This window comes from Lepeophtheirus salmonis, chromosome 6 (assembly GCF_016086655.4).
Source record: "Lepeophtheirus salmonis chromosome 6, UVic_Lsal_1.4, whole genome shotgun sequence".
Lineage (NCBI taxonomy): Eukaryota > Metazoa > Arthropoda > Copepoda > Siphonostomatoida > Caligidae > Lepeophtheirus > Lepeophtheirus salmonis.
In genome coordinates, this window is record NC_052136.2 from 29770580 (window position 1) to 29790488 (window position 19909).

The 19909-nt window shown below is 30.7% G+C and overlaps 1 protein-coding gene across 1 annotated transcript; it reads left to right on the plus strand.

The window, feature by feature from the left end:
• The first annotated feature begins 299 nt into the window (after positions 1 to 299).
• LOC121120348 (uncharacterized) lies at positions 300 to 17871 on the plus strand. The gene is made up of 5 exons (XM_040715199.2): positions 300 to 593; positions 11222 to 11289; positions 11354 to 11636; positions 11765 to 15229; positions 15390 to 17871. The coding sequence occupies exons 1-5, from the start codon at positions 404 to 406 to the stop codon at positions 17630 to 17632; spliced, it is 6249 nt and encodes a 2082-aa protein (XP_040571133.1). The 5' UTR covers positions 300 to 403; the 3' UTR covers positions 17633 to 17871.
• The last annotated feature ends 2038 nt before the right edge of the window (positions 17872 to 19909 follow it).

Below are 19909 nucleotides of genomic sequence, written 5' to 3' on the forward strand. Positions count from 1 at the left end.
GGATTGAGAAAAACTCATTCAAGGCCCTCTTTCATATTTAGGGTCTTAAATATGAGTTAATAATTATCAATAATAACAACCTCCTATTCGAATGATCATATAATTAGCGACTCCTTCAAAATATTCTGCGTCATGACGCGCGTGTATTCAACATACATCATCGTAATATCTTAGAATACCATTTGAATACCAAAGAAACTTTAATTACATATATTTACTGCTGGAAGTAATCATATTCATAAGCCGCTTTTCGGCGGAATTATAATTCGTTTTTACAGAGCAACAACAAAAGTATGTTTAGTTTTAAATTTGTAGTGTCTTGTGATGAAAGGCAACTTTATCATGCATTGATTTTTAGTACATATATATTTAAAGAAATAGTAACATATTATATTACAAAAAAATGAAGATCAATTCGACAATACATAACTTATTGCGCCTACTCCTGGTTTCCTCATTCTTCCAATTCGGACTCATGGAAGAAACGAAGGAGTCATTGTCCAGTGGTAGAAGTTTCTTTTCTTTTGAAGACTCTGTCTATTCCACATATTATAATATCTTCCATGACGGAAAACATCCATCCATTTTGTTAGGTAAATTATTTTTCTATGTACAAATTATCATGTTGTGTATATTAGAGGAGTAGTCTACATAATTGTTTACGGGATTTGAGATATTTAGAAAAGTCCTGAGGCATGTACCTATGCATTTATGCAGATAAATGCATTATTATCTATTGAAGGGACTGTCATGTCGATCCTTATTTAGGTAGGATAATTATTTCGTAAATAAGTTGGTTAAAATATGATAATGGATTTTATGTACTTCTAATTTGAAAAAGGTTATTTTATATCCTTCGGTCCCTACTACTCTGAAATGGAACAAGAATGTTTCTGAATGATTTATACGAATGTAGCTATGTGTTTGTCACAAACGAATGCCACAGCGTTGGCCCTGAAGAAAGGACACATTCATTCGGTGAAACACTGTATGTGCAGGAGGAGCAAAGGGGACATATTCTAGAGTGACCATAATTTAGTATAAAAAAAGAAGACAATTGGCTTAGAAATTAATACATAAAAGAAAACAAAGTATTATCATTCTTGCTAATGTTTTTTTTATTCATTGACATCCACTTGTTTTTCCTTATTCTTTATCACTGCAATTATTTTCTTAGATTCTTACTGCTTGTTGTCTTCAATTTTGAATGGGAGTAATACCCCTGGACTTTAAAAGCTATTAATATATACATTTTTTCATAGTAATTACATCAATACTTGGAATTTAATGATTTTCTGTAACCCCTCTTTCTTCACCATCTGTATTCGTATGAAAATATATGTTAAAAAATGATAACCACAAAATATGTTTGTACATAAAATGGACTCCCAAAGAGTTTTAATAGTAGGGGAACCCTCCTTTTCAAGGATTTTTATTAGACTTCCAATAAATTCAAAATTTACATCCTATTTTAAAGCGAAAGTTTAAAGTATCATTTTGGCTTGTATTTGAATTTCTAATCTCAAAGTTCACCATAGATGTGTATCATGTCAAGTTGCCTCTAAAGTATGCATGAAAAATCAATACTAGGATGATGCCCATATTTGGGATTTTAACTTTGAAAGGAGGTTAAAATTGCCGACTCAATCGGAATATTTTACTCATATAAAATTCAGGGTTTTTTCTGTTAAATGCAAGCTTGTTCAATACATTCATCTACTTCTTTCCTTGAATGCATATTTTGAAGAAAGATATTTATACTCGGATGTATATTTAATCAATTCATTATGATTTTAAAGACAAGTAAGGACTTGTCAGGGATACTCTAAGATTAAACTTCCTACCTGTAATTTAACATACATCTCCCCCTCCCCCCTTATTTGAAACGGGTTGAAAGGATCAATGTTAAGGTTGGAAATAATTTTGTTAACTCCCTCTTATGACGTCATCATAGTCGATTAACCGCCTGTTTATTTATGTAATTATGGAAAATGTCTCCGAAATAAATATTTTTTTTTTTTTTTTTTTTACATATTTACCACAAAATATCTTATCCTTGCTGGATTTTTTAAATGTCTGTTAATATTTTCATGGCTAAAGAGAACACTGTTTTATGATTCCTACACAATATGTTGATATATTTAGGGGAGACCAAGGAAAGTTGGCACAAATCTTTCGTCTTAAAATTTGCATCCCAATTTTTATAACATGATTACTAATATTGTAAAAAAAAATCAAATATTTTTGTCAACTTTTTCTTAGAACATTAGATAAAAACTGATTTTGAGGAGTACAATTAATTTTTTGAAGGATCAACATTTTTTGTAATAATGCAGTCAGTTTTTCATTGTTTTTGCAATGAATTTTATTTGAGTTGATATAACCTTATCAAAATTGAAAACTCACTCATTGAAGAGATATTGTAAGACTCAATACAAACAATTCAGTTGCAGCATGTTCTGCAATTTTCATCGTTTACTATTTCATAGATACACACTTCACAGCAGGCACATTTATTATCAAGTGCAAGTCCTGAAGAGGATTTGAAATTTCTCCTACAGATTTACCGTGTTGATTAGTAAATAAATCTTATTATACATTAATCGTCTAAATTTAAGGTTGTGTCCTTATCGGTCTAGCGGCTCTAATCGTTCCGCTCTTTAACCGCTGGAACCAGAAACAACAAAGTCAAACTGAGACGCAATATATTGCCTATCGGTCTCGGTTCTTGTGCTTTTGTTCCAATATTGAATATATAAAGAAAATACAATATGTATTTAGTATAAAAATAAATTAGCTTTAATCAATAAGTCAATTTTTCGGAGTATTTTTTATTTGTGGAATTGCAGCGTTTTCCAATAATTTTTTTTACGTTGCCAAGGTGATACAATTGTATCTGAGTTTCAAATGGTTAAGGGCTTTTTATGCATATGGAAATTGGTTTTTGGGTATCAGATGGTGTAAATAAAACAGGAAAGGGGTGGGGTAGATTATTGTTCCAGGCCCAATACTAAGCTTGTGGGGCCTCTATAATAAGATAACTATAATATTTCTTAATACAGAGTTTTCCAAACTTTACTAATCCAAGGCCCTCCTACACTAATACATTTTTAACTGAGACTTCCTTCATACGAAACATGTGTACTCTGTTTGTATAGACTGACACCAATTCTCAATTCTACATCTTCCTGACCCCTCCACATGCCTCCCCTCACGGCTCCTCCACTTTAAAACCATTGTCTGAAGCAACCTTAGTTTTCGGGGCCCCTTCTGGAATTGGGGCACTACGCACTCTACATATAAGGTAGCTTGCGGACCTATTTGTATCTAATATAAATTCCTGGGCCCCAATTTTCTAGCGACGTCCCTTGTTTTAATTGCCTGTTACCAAACTGAGCCTGCATAAAAATAACCAAGACCGAAGACAGGAACCGAGACCAATAAAACTGAATCGAGCTCAAGACCTTTGAAATGAAAGAACCGAGACCGGGACCAATAGAGCCGCTAAACCTGAACCGGGCACAACCTTGTCTAAAGTTTATAATTCAACACCTTGATAAGTTTAGTAATATATTCCTCAATGAATATCTATTAGTCTAATTATGTTAATTTTTAACTCAAACTCGATTTTTAAACTATTACAAATAGATTTAAACAGTCGTAACCAAAATATTTGATAAAAATGTATTTATGTTGTGTTAAATGTGTGTCTAAGTCAAAACAGTGTTGCAACGGTCTTCGATCTACCTTACTTATTTCTGTCATTTATTTACTTAAAAAAAAGGAAATAAGTTTATCGCATATTTTGTGATAATTTGAATATTGTATTATTAAGTTAAATTATATATTTAATCAGAATAGATTTAACCTTTTCTCTATTCCAATGTAATCATAATTACATTGGAATACCTTAGAGATGAAATAAAGACAAACCATTGATAGATGTTCACCCTTTTGGATAAGGAAATACTTTGTGTCTTCACTATATATGTATGTATATAGGGATGTACGCAGTATATAGATATATATATAATAAAAATATCACAGTAATATTATAAAAACATGACTTTATTTTAGTTATAAAGATTGATGGAATATTTAACATCTCCTGGATTTCAATTATTTATTCAGTCCATTTACAAATTCCATTATTGATACTGTTAGACTCATGGTATATATATAGTCATTAACGGTGGTTGAATGTATTTGCAAATGGTTAATGACATTATAAGGGTCGCATTATTTTTTTTTTTTGTGAAGGGGGGAGAGGAATGCTTTTTGACAAAACATTTTTTGTTTATAAAGTACCATATTTGAGAAAAAAAACTTTTTTGATAAATTTTAAAGTAATTGGAACGAATAACCTTCTTTTAATTTAAAAATGAATCAAAATTTTTCAAATTTTGACATTGAAAATTATTTAGGCAAAATTTCCTAAAAAGTGCAGAGAGAGGAATGCCCCTATAGTTCTGATGCCACTAATAGTCATCATAATTATACCTTATGAAATAGTTATATATCTTTCTCATAGATAGCTACATTGCATTTTTTGTTTATATTTTTGAAGCATATGAAAACAAATGTTTCATTAGACAAACCTTTATTACTTTATACATTGTTATATATATATATTCAAAGTTGGTCAAAAAAATTGCATTGAGCAAAGTATTGAATATGTCAATTAAAATCTAATAGATCATTTTTGAATGGATTTGTAAACATCCAAACTTTTGAATAAGACAAATCTCCACAGTAGTAGAACTCATTGGCTGGAAGAGGTACATAATATAAGTAGTTGAACATGAAAATAAATGAATCCTTATTTTAAGCATGGATGATGGGTATACGTTTTTTATAACATCATTATGTGTATATAGACTGAAGTGTTTTTCTTACGGAATAGTTGCTACATCAGCAATTCAGACCCTACAAAATATTTATAGAAAATCTCTTTACATCATAAACAGCAGAAAAAGGATCTCTTCTATTATAATACTATGATTACATGATTTTGAATGGAGTTTAATTCAGGTGTTTGTTTTGCAAAGAATTTGAAAAACACTTCATTATTTGAAAATTGCAATGATGTGGTATTTATTGTACCTTTCAACTTTTCATCCTCCAAATAGAGAAAGGAAAATGACTCCACATCAACTTTAATAGAAATGCAAGGTTATACCTTAGTGTCATCGGACTTGCTAGAATTTTCAATTTGATGTATCGTACCGACTTTTGGGCAAGAAAGACAGATTTTGTCAAAACAGGCAACCACTCATACACTATGACGTCAATATTAAAAAGCGTGGTGGAAGTTAAACATAAATCGTATACGCGCTATGGTATAACCTTTTATTTCTATCAACCTTGCTCCAAATCTGTTGGTAATTAATCATTTCTTTTCAAATATGGGACTATTATTCCTTTTAAACTAATCAATTGCTCAACAAGCGCACATTCGAGTTATACTAATTAAAGTTAGAGCTAGAGTGGTATAAAATCAACATATACTATGTAAAACAATTTTCTAGAAAAATAACGACGTGTGACATTGAAGTCTTCAATAAAAAACAACATTTTGTAATCATCAAGACAGTTCTTGTAGTTATACTTTGTACTTACGACCTTCATACCTTCAATTATACCCAAGGAAGGAAGTAATGTTTTGATAACTTATTTATGTATTTGAAAGGTAATAATTGAATAATTTCAAGTCATAAAGAGGTAAATAAAGATATTTATCTTGTATAGGAAAACTTCCACTTTTTTTTTTCTAAAGTGCAGTGTTACCAGGTGGGTTTAAGCAAAATCAGCTAGATGTATTTCTTTTTTGGCTGAAAAGTCATCTAGTTTTAACAAAAAACAGCTAAAAAATAGGCTAAATATTAATTTTAATAAATCTACTGACGTATTACTGACTATTTATCAGTGATAGTTTATATAATAGTGGTTTGACGCTACGTCACAATGGAATACAGCACAAATAAAATAATAAATACGAGAATCTTTGTAAAAATCATCTAAATATAATTTATTAAAAGACATAACATATATAATCATATTTGAAAATAAAATAATATTTTTTTTCCTCATAAAATACTCAAAATAAATAGCTGAATATATCTTTATTTTCTTCGTAAAGTCCATCTTCTTTTGATTGATTGTACATTTGATTCTATACAGTTTGTAGCCATTCTGATAAGGCCATATCATATACGAAGTAGTGCATTTACTTGATTTCTGTTCATCTTGATCGAATTTACTTTGATAAGTACTCAATGAAAATCTCCTTTTTACAAAATAACTGCTTAATTAATATACAAACCGATCACACCCTTGTATTATCTATTTAAAAAGTTATCAAAGTACTTCCTTGAGTTACTTTATTACTCTTATTTATCCATTTTCATTATAATAATAATTTATATTGCAATACAGTATGAAAAAAAAAAGTGTTTTTATAACTCCAGTGTATGAAAAATACTTTATATTCAAATTGTACTTTTAATAAGACAGTTTTGAAAATTCGTAAAAAGTAACACAATTAATAATTTATTTTGTAACTTATATCTTTATTTTGATCATAGAGGCTAAAGAAATTGAAATCATTAAGCCTGGCAACTCAGTACAAAACACAAATTTATATATAATAGTCTCTTATCTCAACCTTTCCACTTAGTAAAAGATGAATAAACCATGTCCTTCAATCAGTTGTTGATCAGCAAATGTTTCCCAACTATGGAATATTTAGTATTTAATATTATGTAATTTTTCACAGATAAATAATAATTTAAATTTAAGTTGCTGTTGTTTTGTCTATTTACCTCGGGATTACTCACACAAAAGTTTACACTGTATTTTTATTGGCAGCTGTCGATATTTCTACTTATTTTACCCTTATCAGTCTTTTCAACGTTGATTGCTTGAATTATAATATATTTTGCTATGCTTTGAGCAATTACTACAAATTATTGTATATAACTCCATAGTTAGGAAGAGTTGTCAAACAACCAAATGATTTTGGACCTTGTACTCTGATTTTGTTTGGAGTTTAGGTTGTGAATTACAATAAATGTAATGAAGTGTGACAAGATCATGGATTGTACAAGAAAAAGGTAGGAATAATATAAAATATTTTATTGCCTGTTATACATTAGTCGTCATAACATTCCCTTCGGCTTATAGAAAAGAAGAAAGGAACGCTATAACGACTAATGTATAGCACACAGTAAAGTATTTTATCTTGTTCCGATCCTTCTCTTATGTAATTCATGTGAAATTTCTACAAAAATAAAAATTCTCGTTTTCCCTATTAATACTCTGAACGTCGAATAGTTAAAGTCAAATTAACTCTCGCTAACAATTTCCTCCTATTAAATGAAGGATTGGCTAAGTAATTACCAAATGACTATGAACCACTTTTACTTTCTTTATGTGAGGAAAAGATTGTGATCTACAATAAAAATCACACATTGATAGGTAGAGTTTATAATTTTGAGGAACTTGCTCAAGAACAGCGTATGGCTAGAGTTCCTCAAACGGACATGCCACTACCTGTAATTAAATTTAACAACAACAATTTTATATTTCGCACATGATTCCTCTAATGAGACAGAGCATGGAACTTTAATTTGTAAATGAAGTTTGCAAATTAAATACAATTATAAATATAGTTATGTATGTATTTATCTCTTCTTGTAATATTTTTAATGACTTTATATCTTCATCATGGCTAATTATGAGTATCTTGTGAGCTATATATATCCTATTTTTGGGCTGTTGCATTTGCATCTATTAATTTATAATGATCGTAATCATAAAATAATACTCATAGAAACAGAGCTCAAACTAATTTATGAGGAAGTTGTAATTAAGTTATTTACTTCACTCTAATGTAAATATCTCAAAATTATTTAGTAAAGTGCATGACTAATTCATTGTTTATTAAGGAACAATATATTATGCATTTATATGTAATTATATATTATTTATCTAACCCTTTTTCGTCTTCATGTTTAATTAATAGTTGTGATTAATCTCCGAAAAGGATGTATTTCGATTTGCCTTCATTAGATTATATGAATCCTTAATATATGTACTTATATAATATAGCTATACTCAAACAGTCCCGATAATTGGTTCCACAGATGTAATGGACTATTCGAGGCACAATGTGTGTGTCCGTACTACGAATTCACCCTACTGATCCAGTCAATACTAATATGTTTGTCAAGTTTTGGTACAAATACCATGACTACGGTAGGGGAAGGGATGCTAGCTTATATTCTACTAAAACCTCCAGAATTTTGATTACATTCTAAATTATTTTACGTAACAATCGTTCATTGTTAAATGTTACCCCAGACCAGGGGTGTAATTATAACATAAATGTTTAATAAATTGTCTGTTTTAAAAGACACAAAATAAATTCAAATTTTGGACTTTTATAAAAAAAAAGTGATCAAAAAAGTAAATAAATAAAAATGACAACCATCAAAGACAAATTGTAGTCACGGCCCAGTTCCCTCCTTGGATATGAGACTGGTTATGGAACTGTCGGATATAAAAAATGGTATGGGTATGTTTGATATTTTTTGAAATAAAAAGATAACACAAAAATGTCATGAACTATTTCTTTTAATAGAAAATAACAATGTCATTCAATGCATACCATTTTGAAGTGAAATATTAGACTTAAAAAAAGCTACTGGAAACATTTTTATAGCGCTCAAAACTAAAAAAAATCATTTGACAACAGTGTTAATAGATACAAGAACTTTATACATTTAATATAAACTCGTTAATTTAGAATGGACTAACTCAGGCTTTTTGTTTTTTGCGAATATTTTTATGAAGTTATGGGACTGCAAGAACTTGTTCCAATACAATAAGTTTATATTATAATATCCTTTTAAATGCATCAATAGTCCCTTACAACTGAACTAAAAATCACTACAACAGTAGATATTGCTGTTAATTATGAATTATTTCTCTGGGAAGAAATTCCATGCGTTTCTATACGTCCAAATACCATGGAATGAAATCCACCTCCATGATCCTTGACCCATATGTGTCACAAAAATCAATTAGCCCTCGTCATGATAATTGGTAAGCAGTAATTATTCTTATCTCAATTCTAAGGTCAATTTGGATAAATAGTTATTTATATATCATGTTTATATAAGCATACCTACATAGGTTATGCATGCCTCAAATTTGAACCATGAAACTCTTGCAAACATTTATTTTTAATTAACTATGTTAATAAGAAGGAAACGTGCACACTATAGGCATTTTTAGTGATATACCAACATTCGTAATTTAAAAATTATACTGCAACATTTAAACATCCCATACACCATAAGGTACACGATCAAACATACCAATGAAAACATGTTCAAGAGAAGAAAAACTTTAAAACAAAGTAAAGAAACGAGTCTGTTAGCTTGAGGAGATCCAGTATCGTAGATATATCTTTATTGCTAGGTAAGATGTCGCTTTTTATGATACCACTTTATTTTTTTTTGTCGTTTTCGTATGCCATATGCAACTTTTTCTTCTCTTTGCAGAGTTTACTTTGTTAATCCGGTTGACAATCTGAATTCGTGGCAATTGAGTAGTTAGTTATGGCGCTAGGTACTTTTGCCTTTAGAACATTTCGTCTTAATATATAAATAAAAGAGACTTATAAACGTTATATTTTCCGTTTAAATTTTGTTAATCAAAGTATGTATCGTGTAGATTTAGGATGTGAGGGAGCCCGATTCTGACACAAACCAATTAGAGGAAGGGAAAATTTGGCCAAAAATTGACTGTTGAATAATCCACTTTGACTCCTGCAACAAAGGAGAAATACTTTTCTGCGAAATTTGGAGGTCCTGGACTTCCATTTATGTAAAAGATTGAACGTATCGTCATTGGTGGTGATCATGAGGAGATGCCTCCGTCTAACAAGGCTCCTGAAGATCTCACCAACTTCAAAATTGTTCCAACTTCTATTGTGGACGTTGAACGGTTTTTTAATATGATTAAAAGTACTTATGTACTTTCAGTTACCTTTATAAAACTGTATTTATCTTTAAATACAATTCTCAATCTTGATATTTGGGTGCTTATTTTTCAAAATTTTAGCATTTTTTTGCTCATTTTGGCTAAAAAATCGATCAAAAATCCGAAGTCTAGTAAGATATATTAGTATAAAACATATTCAATGGTTGTTTTATCTTGGAAAAGTAATGGAATTATGCCCCCAAAATTTATATACGACCACCAAACAAATTTCACTATGTAATGAATTTGAAGTAGAGACAAAATTAGGAAACTAAGAAGAACAAAAATAAACTTACTCGGCAACAATTCGTTTCAAAGAAGTGCTTATCTCTTCTCCGTTATGAATTATCACGAGACATCTTGCATTATTCATACTAGAAAAGACTCATGGATTGAAGAACATGCATAATACGAGGCAATACCCTAATTCCATTATTATTCCAACACAAAACAACCGTTTAATCCATTTTATAGTAATAAATGTTACATTTTTTAAATTAAAAAAAGTCAAATTTCAACGTAAAAGTAACGAGCATCGTTAATTATTGAGAAATATTCAAAAGTGTCGCTAACATAATTACTTTGTATAAATGTTGATCACGTGGTCTGTGTTTCACTACTCTGTTTTAAAGCCTTATTTAAGGAAGTATGTATAATAATAATTTCTTTTCAGGATATATGTAATTGTTGTATTACTCTCATTTCAAAATTGAAAGAATGATATATATAATTATTGTTCATTTTTATTTCGTCAAAACTCTAAGGGATTCTAATAGTTCTACAAATAAACAGATGCTAAAATGCGCTTATTGAACAAATAGTAGGTACACAATACATAATATGAAGAAACTCTTATTTAATTTTAATTGCAGAGTCTATAATAACTAATAATTATTGAAAACAAAAATGTGGAATCAAATTTTACGATTACGTACTATTCTCCTTATTTATATACCTATTTCCAGATGTTGAAAACATAGTGGATAAAAGTATCTATATTAGAGAAAATCTGAAGGTTGTTTAACTTCATCCTTGATTTTTAATCATATCAAAATATGTATGAACATATGTATTTCTAGATCCCTAAATATTTGATTTAAATGACATTCATTATCTAATTATAATAATAGTCTACATATGTACATAATATTCATGATCTTTTAACCTTGATTAGGAGGTCGAAGAGAAGAGGAAAATGAACCAAAAGGATTTCAAACTCTCAATGATAAGCAAACGACCGAAGTAATCACATTTATATAATATAAAAAAATAAAGACTTGATTTTAATTTATAATTAATTGTTTAGAGAGTTCCATCAGCGGAACCATTGGTTCATACGACACCAATCTCAAAGAGTTCCTCCCTCGTACCCAAAGTATTTTTTAACGATGATCGATCAAAAATCATCTTCTCTCCTGTAATTAGAAGATCCCGCCGACCCAAAGGATCCCGTCGTTCTCTTAAATTTGGTACCAAGTTAAAGAGAAGGAATGGATTCTCATCACTTAAAGATCAAAGGAAGATGTTTTCTGGTGATCGCTTACTCTATAGTTTGGGACTAGAGGATGAAGCGTTACGGAAAAATAGAGGTACACAACTTACTGAGGGCATGTACTAAGTTTTTTTTATTACTTTTGAAGTTCAATTTAGGAAATCTTTTCATTTTTTTCTTGCACAATTCCTTGCTAGTTGCCTTGCATTAATCTTTCAATTCCAGATATCACAACAACCACCACAAGTAGACCCACCATCTCTAAACCTCACACCACATTTACTCACATGAATCTCTTTGAAAGCCTTAAAGTCCCTGTCACTAATAGCCCAGATCCATTTGTTCGTAAGAATCTAAATCCTCTCAGAGTAAAAAATGACCAAGATACGGAATTTAGAACTACAATAGATAATTCATATTTTCCGTTAAATGAAGCCACAACAACTATGTCGAATATTGTTATTCCTGATTTTTCTACAGAAAGTGTAAGAGAAGACACTTTTGTACCCGAAAACTCGTCACCAAATAAGGAAGATACTATCTCCAAAATACAGGAAAACAAAACCATGGTTCATAGGAAATATGAAAACAAATCTGAAATAAGTAGGCATGAAAATGTATTTTCAAATGGAAGTGGGCATGAGCAGAAGATCAAACCGGATGAGACCGAATTTCCAAATGAATACTTTGATAAGCCGTTGAGGGCTAAAAATGAGCAAATATTTCCAGGTCAAGCGCCAAAAGATTCTGAAATTGGAGAAAATGAAGATATCGATTATAATATACGAAGACCTGAAGAATCAATTACCACAGTTGATCCTTTTAATCAAAATGAAGGAAATAATCAAGTTCAAAATGAAAGAAATAATCAAGTTCAAAAAGATGAAAATATTATCAACCATACATTTGATCATACGGCTACTACACATATTAATGTACAAACCAATTTTGATGCCAAATATATTGAAACTACAACAAATAGTCAACAATTAGCAAGTAAAATTGAAAAAAATATTGATATAAAACATGGGGAAAACAGTGTAGTAAATACATTTGAGCATACCCCCTCCACAAATATAAATGAACACGCCAATTTTGATGACACACTTCTAGAAACTACAACTAACCGACAACAATTTTTGGAGATTTATGAAGATAATACCGTATTTCAACAAGAGGAAAATATCAATACAACTGATCACACAACTGTTACAAATATTGATGAGTCATCCAAATCTGATGTTAATTCTATTGAGACTGCAACAAATATTCAAGGATTTGAGAATCGAAACGAAGAAAATACTTCGAGTCAACAAGACGAAGCTTTAACTACCAATGAATATGAGCAGACAACTCCAACAAATATTAATGAACCATCCAATTCTGATGTTAATTTCATCGAAACAACTACGAACAGTGAACAATTTGCGAATCAAAATGGAGAAAATATAGTGATTAAACCAGATGAGAATATACTTATAGATGTATTTGAGGAGGCAACCACTACAAATATTAATGGACCATCCAATTTTGATGTTAATTTTATTGAAACTACCACAAACGGCCAACTATTTTTTAGTCAAAAGAATACAGCGATTCTACAAAACAAAAATATAACTACCGATGCATTTGAGGAGAAGTCAACAACAAATATTAATTTTGATGTTAATTTTATCGAAACAACAACGGTTACAGATCAATACGAAAATAATCCTGTGACTAAACAGGACGAAAATATAATTGCAAATGCATTTGAACACACAACCCAAGGACCTATTAATGAATTAACAAATTTTCACGTTAAATTTAATAAAAGTGCCAGTATTAGCCAATCAAAGGATATATCTCCAACAACTCGTTTATACACAACATTTCCGAAACATCAAGAAACTATATTCCCAGCAACAAATCAAGAAGGTAGTTCAATATTGAATCGAATGAACAATACGCATGACTCTTCTTTGAATATCTCAAAATCAATAGAAACATCATTTCCTTCTCAGTCCTTTCTAGAACAATCTCAGATTGTTCCACCTAAGATTCAGAATGATACCAAATCCACTCTATCTGAAAAGATACATAATTCTGTAGATTTTATTAAAACTGTGTCAGAAAAAATGAAAGATTTTCCTTCTTCTCCAACTTTTATCTCCAATCCTAGTCACTCAACTATTTATCAAGGTAGTCAAACTCCAAATAATGTTACACTTAACACTCAAACTAATTCATCAATTGCTAGCATCAATAATGGTTTAAATGTTGATAGAACAATTCATAATTTAGATCCAATGAAGAAACCATCCGAGGAAAATGATTCAACTAAAACTTTGTTCATAGATCTAAGGTCTGTCATCAATCTTGATAAAGGTGACACAACTACAAGAATACATAGCGAGGAGGATGAATCCATAACCTTTTCTAATGAGGAATTGACTAAGGAACCTATATGGGAAACTTCGACTTCATATCCCACCCACCCAGTTGACGCATTTACAGAAAATACTATCTATGAGCTTGAAACTGTTATTCCGGCAAAAAAAGAGCTATATAATGATTCTCAATTGCTTAGTGATAACAACTCTGGTGTTGTTGAATCAACAACACCAGTCCCAGGATTGGATGCATCAACAACTACTTTCATTTCGGTACATGAAAATGGAAACTTTGATGTAAAAACAACTTCCAAAACAGATATTGAAATAGTTGATGAAAGATTGGTCAATCCTCCTACAGATCTACTTAGGAAGGGAATAAAGGTTCTAAATATAGGTAGCGAAGAAGTAACAACTTCTTTAAATGATTTATCCAATTTGGATGACGAAAACACCTCCATTGAAACAACTACATTGTTCCTAAAAGAATTAAAAGCAATAAAAATCAATCAGAAAATCCATTCTGCTACAGAAACTCCACAATCATCAAGAACAAACAACATAATAACTACAAACAAGCCATTCCTTTCTAATGAAGAACCTTTGAAGATGTTAACGGACATTTTTTTACCGAGTGGAGAAACTGAACCTATTACATTTCAAAAACCTACACAAAATAAAAAAATATATCTTGACTCAGATGAGCCCCTTGCATTCTCTACTCTAGATAGCATCATGATAGATCCCAACTTCGATGATATAGACTTTGAATTGGAGACTGAGCGTCCTAATTCTAGTTTAGTTTTGGACAATGGAATAGTAAAGTTCTCTATATCCACATTCATTAATGATCCAACACACTCAAATGCGTCTCAAATAAAAGGAAATGGAAATAATTTATCGGATACTCGGAGTAGTGAAACGACCACAAAGCCCAATTTTAATTATTTAATTAGAAATAGGAATGCAGCTTTTGTAGATCAAGTTCAAGAAAGAAGCTTCTATGATATACTTAATACCAATAACACTTCTCTGATAGATAATTCTTCACCAAGGAGTGGATCTCATTTTATCTTGGAAACTAAAAAAGCGGAAGACAATTCTCAAAATAAAGATTTATCGAATCCAGTTACGACCACAACACATCATAATTTAGCCCCTAATATCAATCCTATAGCAAAAAGCAATAACACTCAAAGAGTTGATATGGAAACAAAATTGATAGATTTGAATGAAACAACTAATTCATCAAACAATGCATCTATTCCTCTTAAAAAGCACAGTCACATTTTGAATAAATTGCATGCAAAATTGAAGGGTAAGCACACAGTGAAGTTCAGTACAACTAAAATATCCCTACTACCATCAGGTTATGGCTATTAATAAATTCTAGGTTATCAACTAATAAATCTAATCCATACTCTTTTTCTTTTCTTTTTTGCTTCATTAAATTAATTTCCTTCACCATTTCCTTTCAGACATTTCTGTGGATCAACTACAGTTGATTGAAGATGAAATTGTGGACCTAATCAGCTTCCTTGGCCCAGATATCAATTTAGACGTTCTGGAGCTTAGAAATTTACTGAACTCCTCGACAAACAAAAGAAGAGGTACAATTGTTGAAGCCATCATGAGAAGTAATGCACTTCGAGCCAAAGCCAATCTCTTACAGTCCAAGAGCAAAAGAATCATTGAGGGTAAAAATGTGGTTTTACCAGAGCCTTTGAAAACTATATTGAAAAATTATGGAAGCAGAGGACTAGGTCAAATATTGAGCATCATGTCTATTAAAAATCCTGAAGGAATGGCAGAACTTTTATCTGGGATTTTCGAGTATGACACATTAAATGATAAAGAAAAGACAATCCAAGAGCTTATAGAACTAACTCAAAGAGATCCAGAGGCTGTTGGAGAATCATTTTCTACTTTAATTGCGAATACTCTTAAAAATGTTAATTTATCTGTTTCGGCCCCTCAAATAAAATTACCAACTACAACTCAGAGGCCTCCTGAACTCGAGCCCCTGACAATTGCTCCAACAACATTCCTTTCTACTCTTATTCAATTTATAAAAGGTGGTACCCTATCGCATAAGGAATTGATCGAAGAATTAATTAACAGTGGTTTACTTCCTGTTGAGGTCACAAATATTGGTAAAATTCCAATTGTAGTTGGTGCTAAAAAAAACAAGGAACCACTTCAAAAAGAAATTAAATTCGAAAATGTTGACATTGATGATCCCAAGTTCGATTACGAAGAATTTGATCTTAACTCTTTCTTTGAAACAACAGAAAGACCAAACATATCAAATTTGAACCGAAATATTGAATTTATCACAAGTAAAAGCAACCCAGAAGACTTGAATTACAGTCACTCAACTACATCGAACATATTCGATTATCGCAAAGCTTTTCAACAAACCACGACATCGAGTAATCAAGTTCCTTTTGATAATAATATAGAAACAAGCCAAGGGTCTTCAGAACAAACAACCACGGAGAGTTCAAAACAAGACTTTTATCCATCAAAAAATACGCTTTCTGAAACGACAACATCTTTTGATTCTGAATTAGCAGAAATTCAGGTTGAGACAACGCAGTCTCCTGACGAATTGTTTCCATCTCTGTTGTATACGACTACAAGTTCACTACATATTTTAGACACAGACTTTGAAACAATTATAACTACAACAAAGTATGTTTCTTCTCCGTCAGTAAGAGAAAATAGTTTTGAAGAAACTTCAATAAATCCTATTGACGAAATTTCTCAGATCACACAACATTCTTTGACTTCGAACATAGATGTTTTAGAAACAACAACTGGACAACCAATATCAGTTTCCACGCCATTTGTATATGAAACAACGGAGTCTAGTTTAATTGATTTTGATTATTTAACTAGCACACTAAAACAAATTACGGATACAACCGAATCTTTCTTTTTTGATTCCACCACTCCATCAATTGGATCCATAAAAAAACAGAGTGGTATATTTTCCTCCACAGCCCTTCCATCAATTCTTTCTGAAGTTGAAGAATTTATCCCTGATCAATTAAACTTTCCAACTCTTTCTCCACTCAAAATGAGTCCCATAAACTCTGATGATCTCCGCTACAAATCAACAACAACATTATCATCATCAAAAATAAATAAAGCAGATAGCTTTGGTATATTTCCCACACAGACGCTCAAACCATTATCCACTCGTACAACCATAATGAATACTTTAAAAATGAAGCAACCCTTATTAATCATGAATGACGAGGAGCTTGATTGTCTTTTGTCAGTTCTACGACTTTATAAACAAGGTATCATCAGTGACTCAGAGTTTCTTGAGTTGATGCACGAACTCAAAGAAGATTCTCAACAGCAAATGCAACCAAGAATAGATGATCATGAGGCTCCTCGTTTCCAAATTCGGCCTGCACCTCAGATTGTGCAAAGAAAATTTGATGATTCAACCCGAGGATTTTCTCATGAATTTATTTCCAATTTTCCAAACGCTTTCTCAGAGTTTTCTCAAGATCACATTCATGATCAATTTCCTACTTCTTCCATTAGTAATGAGGATCAACATTCTTATACATCAAGGGACTACTTCTCTCCCCAAGGAAAAGCAAAGAAATTCCAAACGTTTTCCTATACAAATCATCCACCTTATCCACGAGAGCCTTTTGGCCCACCACGATCCATTCGTTTTGAAAAGTCTAGTTTCTCCTAAATGTGTGGACAGTATTTAAGTAACTACATACAATGGACTTTTTTTGCATTAAATTATTTTTTAATCATACTTTTTGCCATTAGTTGCATTCATTTATACATGCGTTTTTATATTAAGTCAGAATTTTTATTATTTTATAAATGGTCTTGTCAATATTTTGAATATATTATGTATCCTAATGTAAAGGTATGTACTTGGATATATTAAACTATTAAATAAAGTATATATTACTTATATAAGCACCATGCGTTGTGATTAATGATATATGTATATGAGTACAGTGACGTAAACTCACATTGGTACAAAGGAGCTAATTTTCTCATTGTTGTAGAAATATATTTTCTGTTTCATTTATTTAAAGTTTATTCATTACTCACAAGTTGCAAGATGAATAACAAATAGAGTTTCATATCATGTATTTCAATCCCTCTATAGAACCACGAGTTTAAATAAAACAAAAACATGTTTTATTTTATTTTAGATAAGGCTAAACCCATTTTATGGCCTTTTTAAAAAAGTAGTTTTATTTTAATTAGAAAACGTTCTATTTTATATTTCATGTTTCCTGAGACGTAGACACATAATTAAGGGCTTTAAGTTGATCTCCCTCTCTATGTGGTCGAGTGGTTTATGAATGCTCCTTATCTTTATCCCAGTTATATTTTAAATCGCAACCTTTCTTTAAAAAAAAAAAAAATTCTAAATCAGTTGGAAGGTTTTCTAATTCCTCATTGTTGACTGTTTAACAATAGATAATTCAAATTCAACCAATCATCTTCAAAGCACCGATTACGAGAAAAGAAGTAGACAAAATCCACCAAATAAGGTGTAAATTTTTTTGATTGTGCAGTAATTTCATGTTTTATGGAGAGTCATGGTAACAATATGATACAAAACTGAAATTTTTTCACTTCATGTTAATTATATTAATCATACCTTTTGATTTAAAGGTACCAAATCTTAAACTAAAGTATTTCTGCCGTAATTTTCCATTGATCTACATTTTTTTTCCCCAACCGCAAGGTTTTTATACATAAATATTTAGATGTACAAAAATAAAAATTAACGTTCGTATAAAAAAACATCATTTAAAATTACAGTTACATTTTATATGCTATGTACATGAACCGTTATGAAGTAATTTGAAAAAGAAACCGAGGATAGGATTTTATGGGTTTATTTTTGCGTTTGGAGACTTGTCCCAAGTAATTGGATGAACATTTAAAATGTTTCATATTTCCATAACAAAACATAACCATCAATTACACTTGGATAGAATTAATTTGTAATAATAAAATAATCTAGAAAATTTAAGAAAAAAAGTTAGGTATACTCATTATACCCTGTGGTTGTACCTGACCAATTTGGGTATAACTAAAAAATATATTTATCGACTATGCAATAAAATTTTGAAAAAAAATACTCCCTCTGGACTTGCTGAATTCAAAGAAAATTTAGGAATAAATAAAAAAATCTCAATATTAGTTGTAATAAAAAATCTATCAGAAAGTTCCTTAGGAATTAAACCTTTAAATCATGGACAGTCTCAAAATACTTCGTTGAACACAAAAGGCGGCTGGATCGAAAAAAGAGGCATGCATTAATGAAAATACTAATTAAACTTAACCCTGACTTCGTAAGTGAAGTTTCATCTACATGTTACAATCAGTGTACACTTTACACTTTGTCTCCCACGAAACTATGAATACTTTTTGCTTGACATGGTTACTCGAGAGGTATCCTCGGCTTCATTTCTAGATAAGTCGATTCCTATTCTTCATTTAAGGAATATTGAGGAAAAAGACAATGATATGGAATAAATATAACAATTAATGGCTTGGAGATTATTTTACCTAATGTTTCTGGACCCAATAAAAAGTCTCATGCCTTTTACTAGTTAATGTTGAAAAATATAAAAAGTGACCCAGGCCCAGTATTTTATAGGAGACATGAACGTAGCCATTGTTAAAAAAATTGGTTATTCTAGCATATTTTTCCTACTCAAGCTTGTACAAGAGCTTAATTTAGTAGATTCAATCAAGATACTAAGTCCTGATGACTATTACTATTGGAGGAGTGGTCCTCAGACTTCAAGAATAGACCTAACTCTATTGTTGCAAGTATGTATATCCAAAAACACTAGAAAATCATGTTATCTGATGGAGAACCTTTTTCTAACTATGAAATAATACAAGTATAACTTCAATCCATGCCACAAAATCGTCAGTTCAAAGTACATAAATAGATCGTTGAACACAATGAATTTAGAAAAACTCT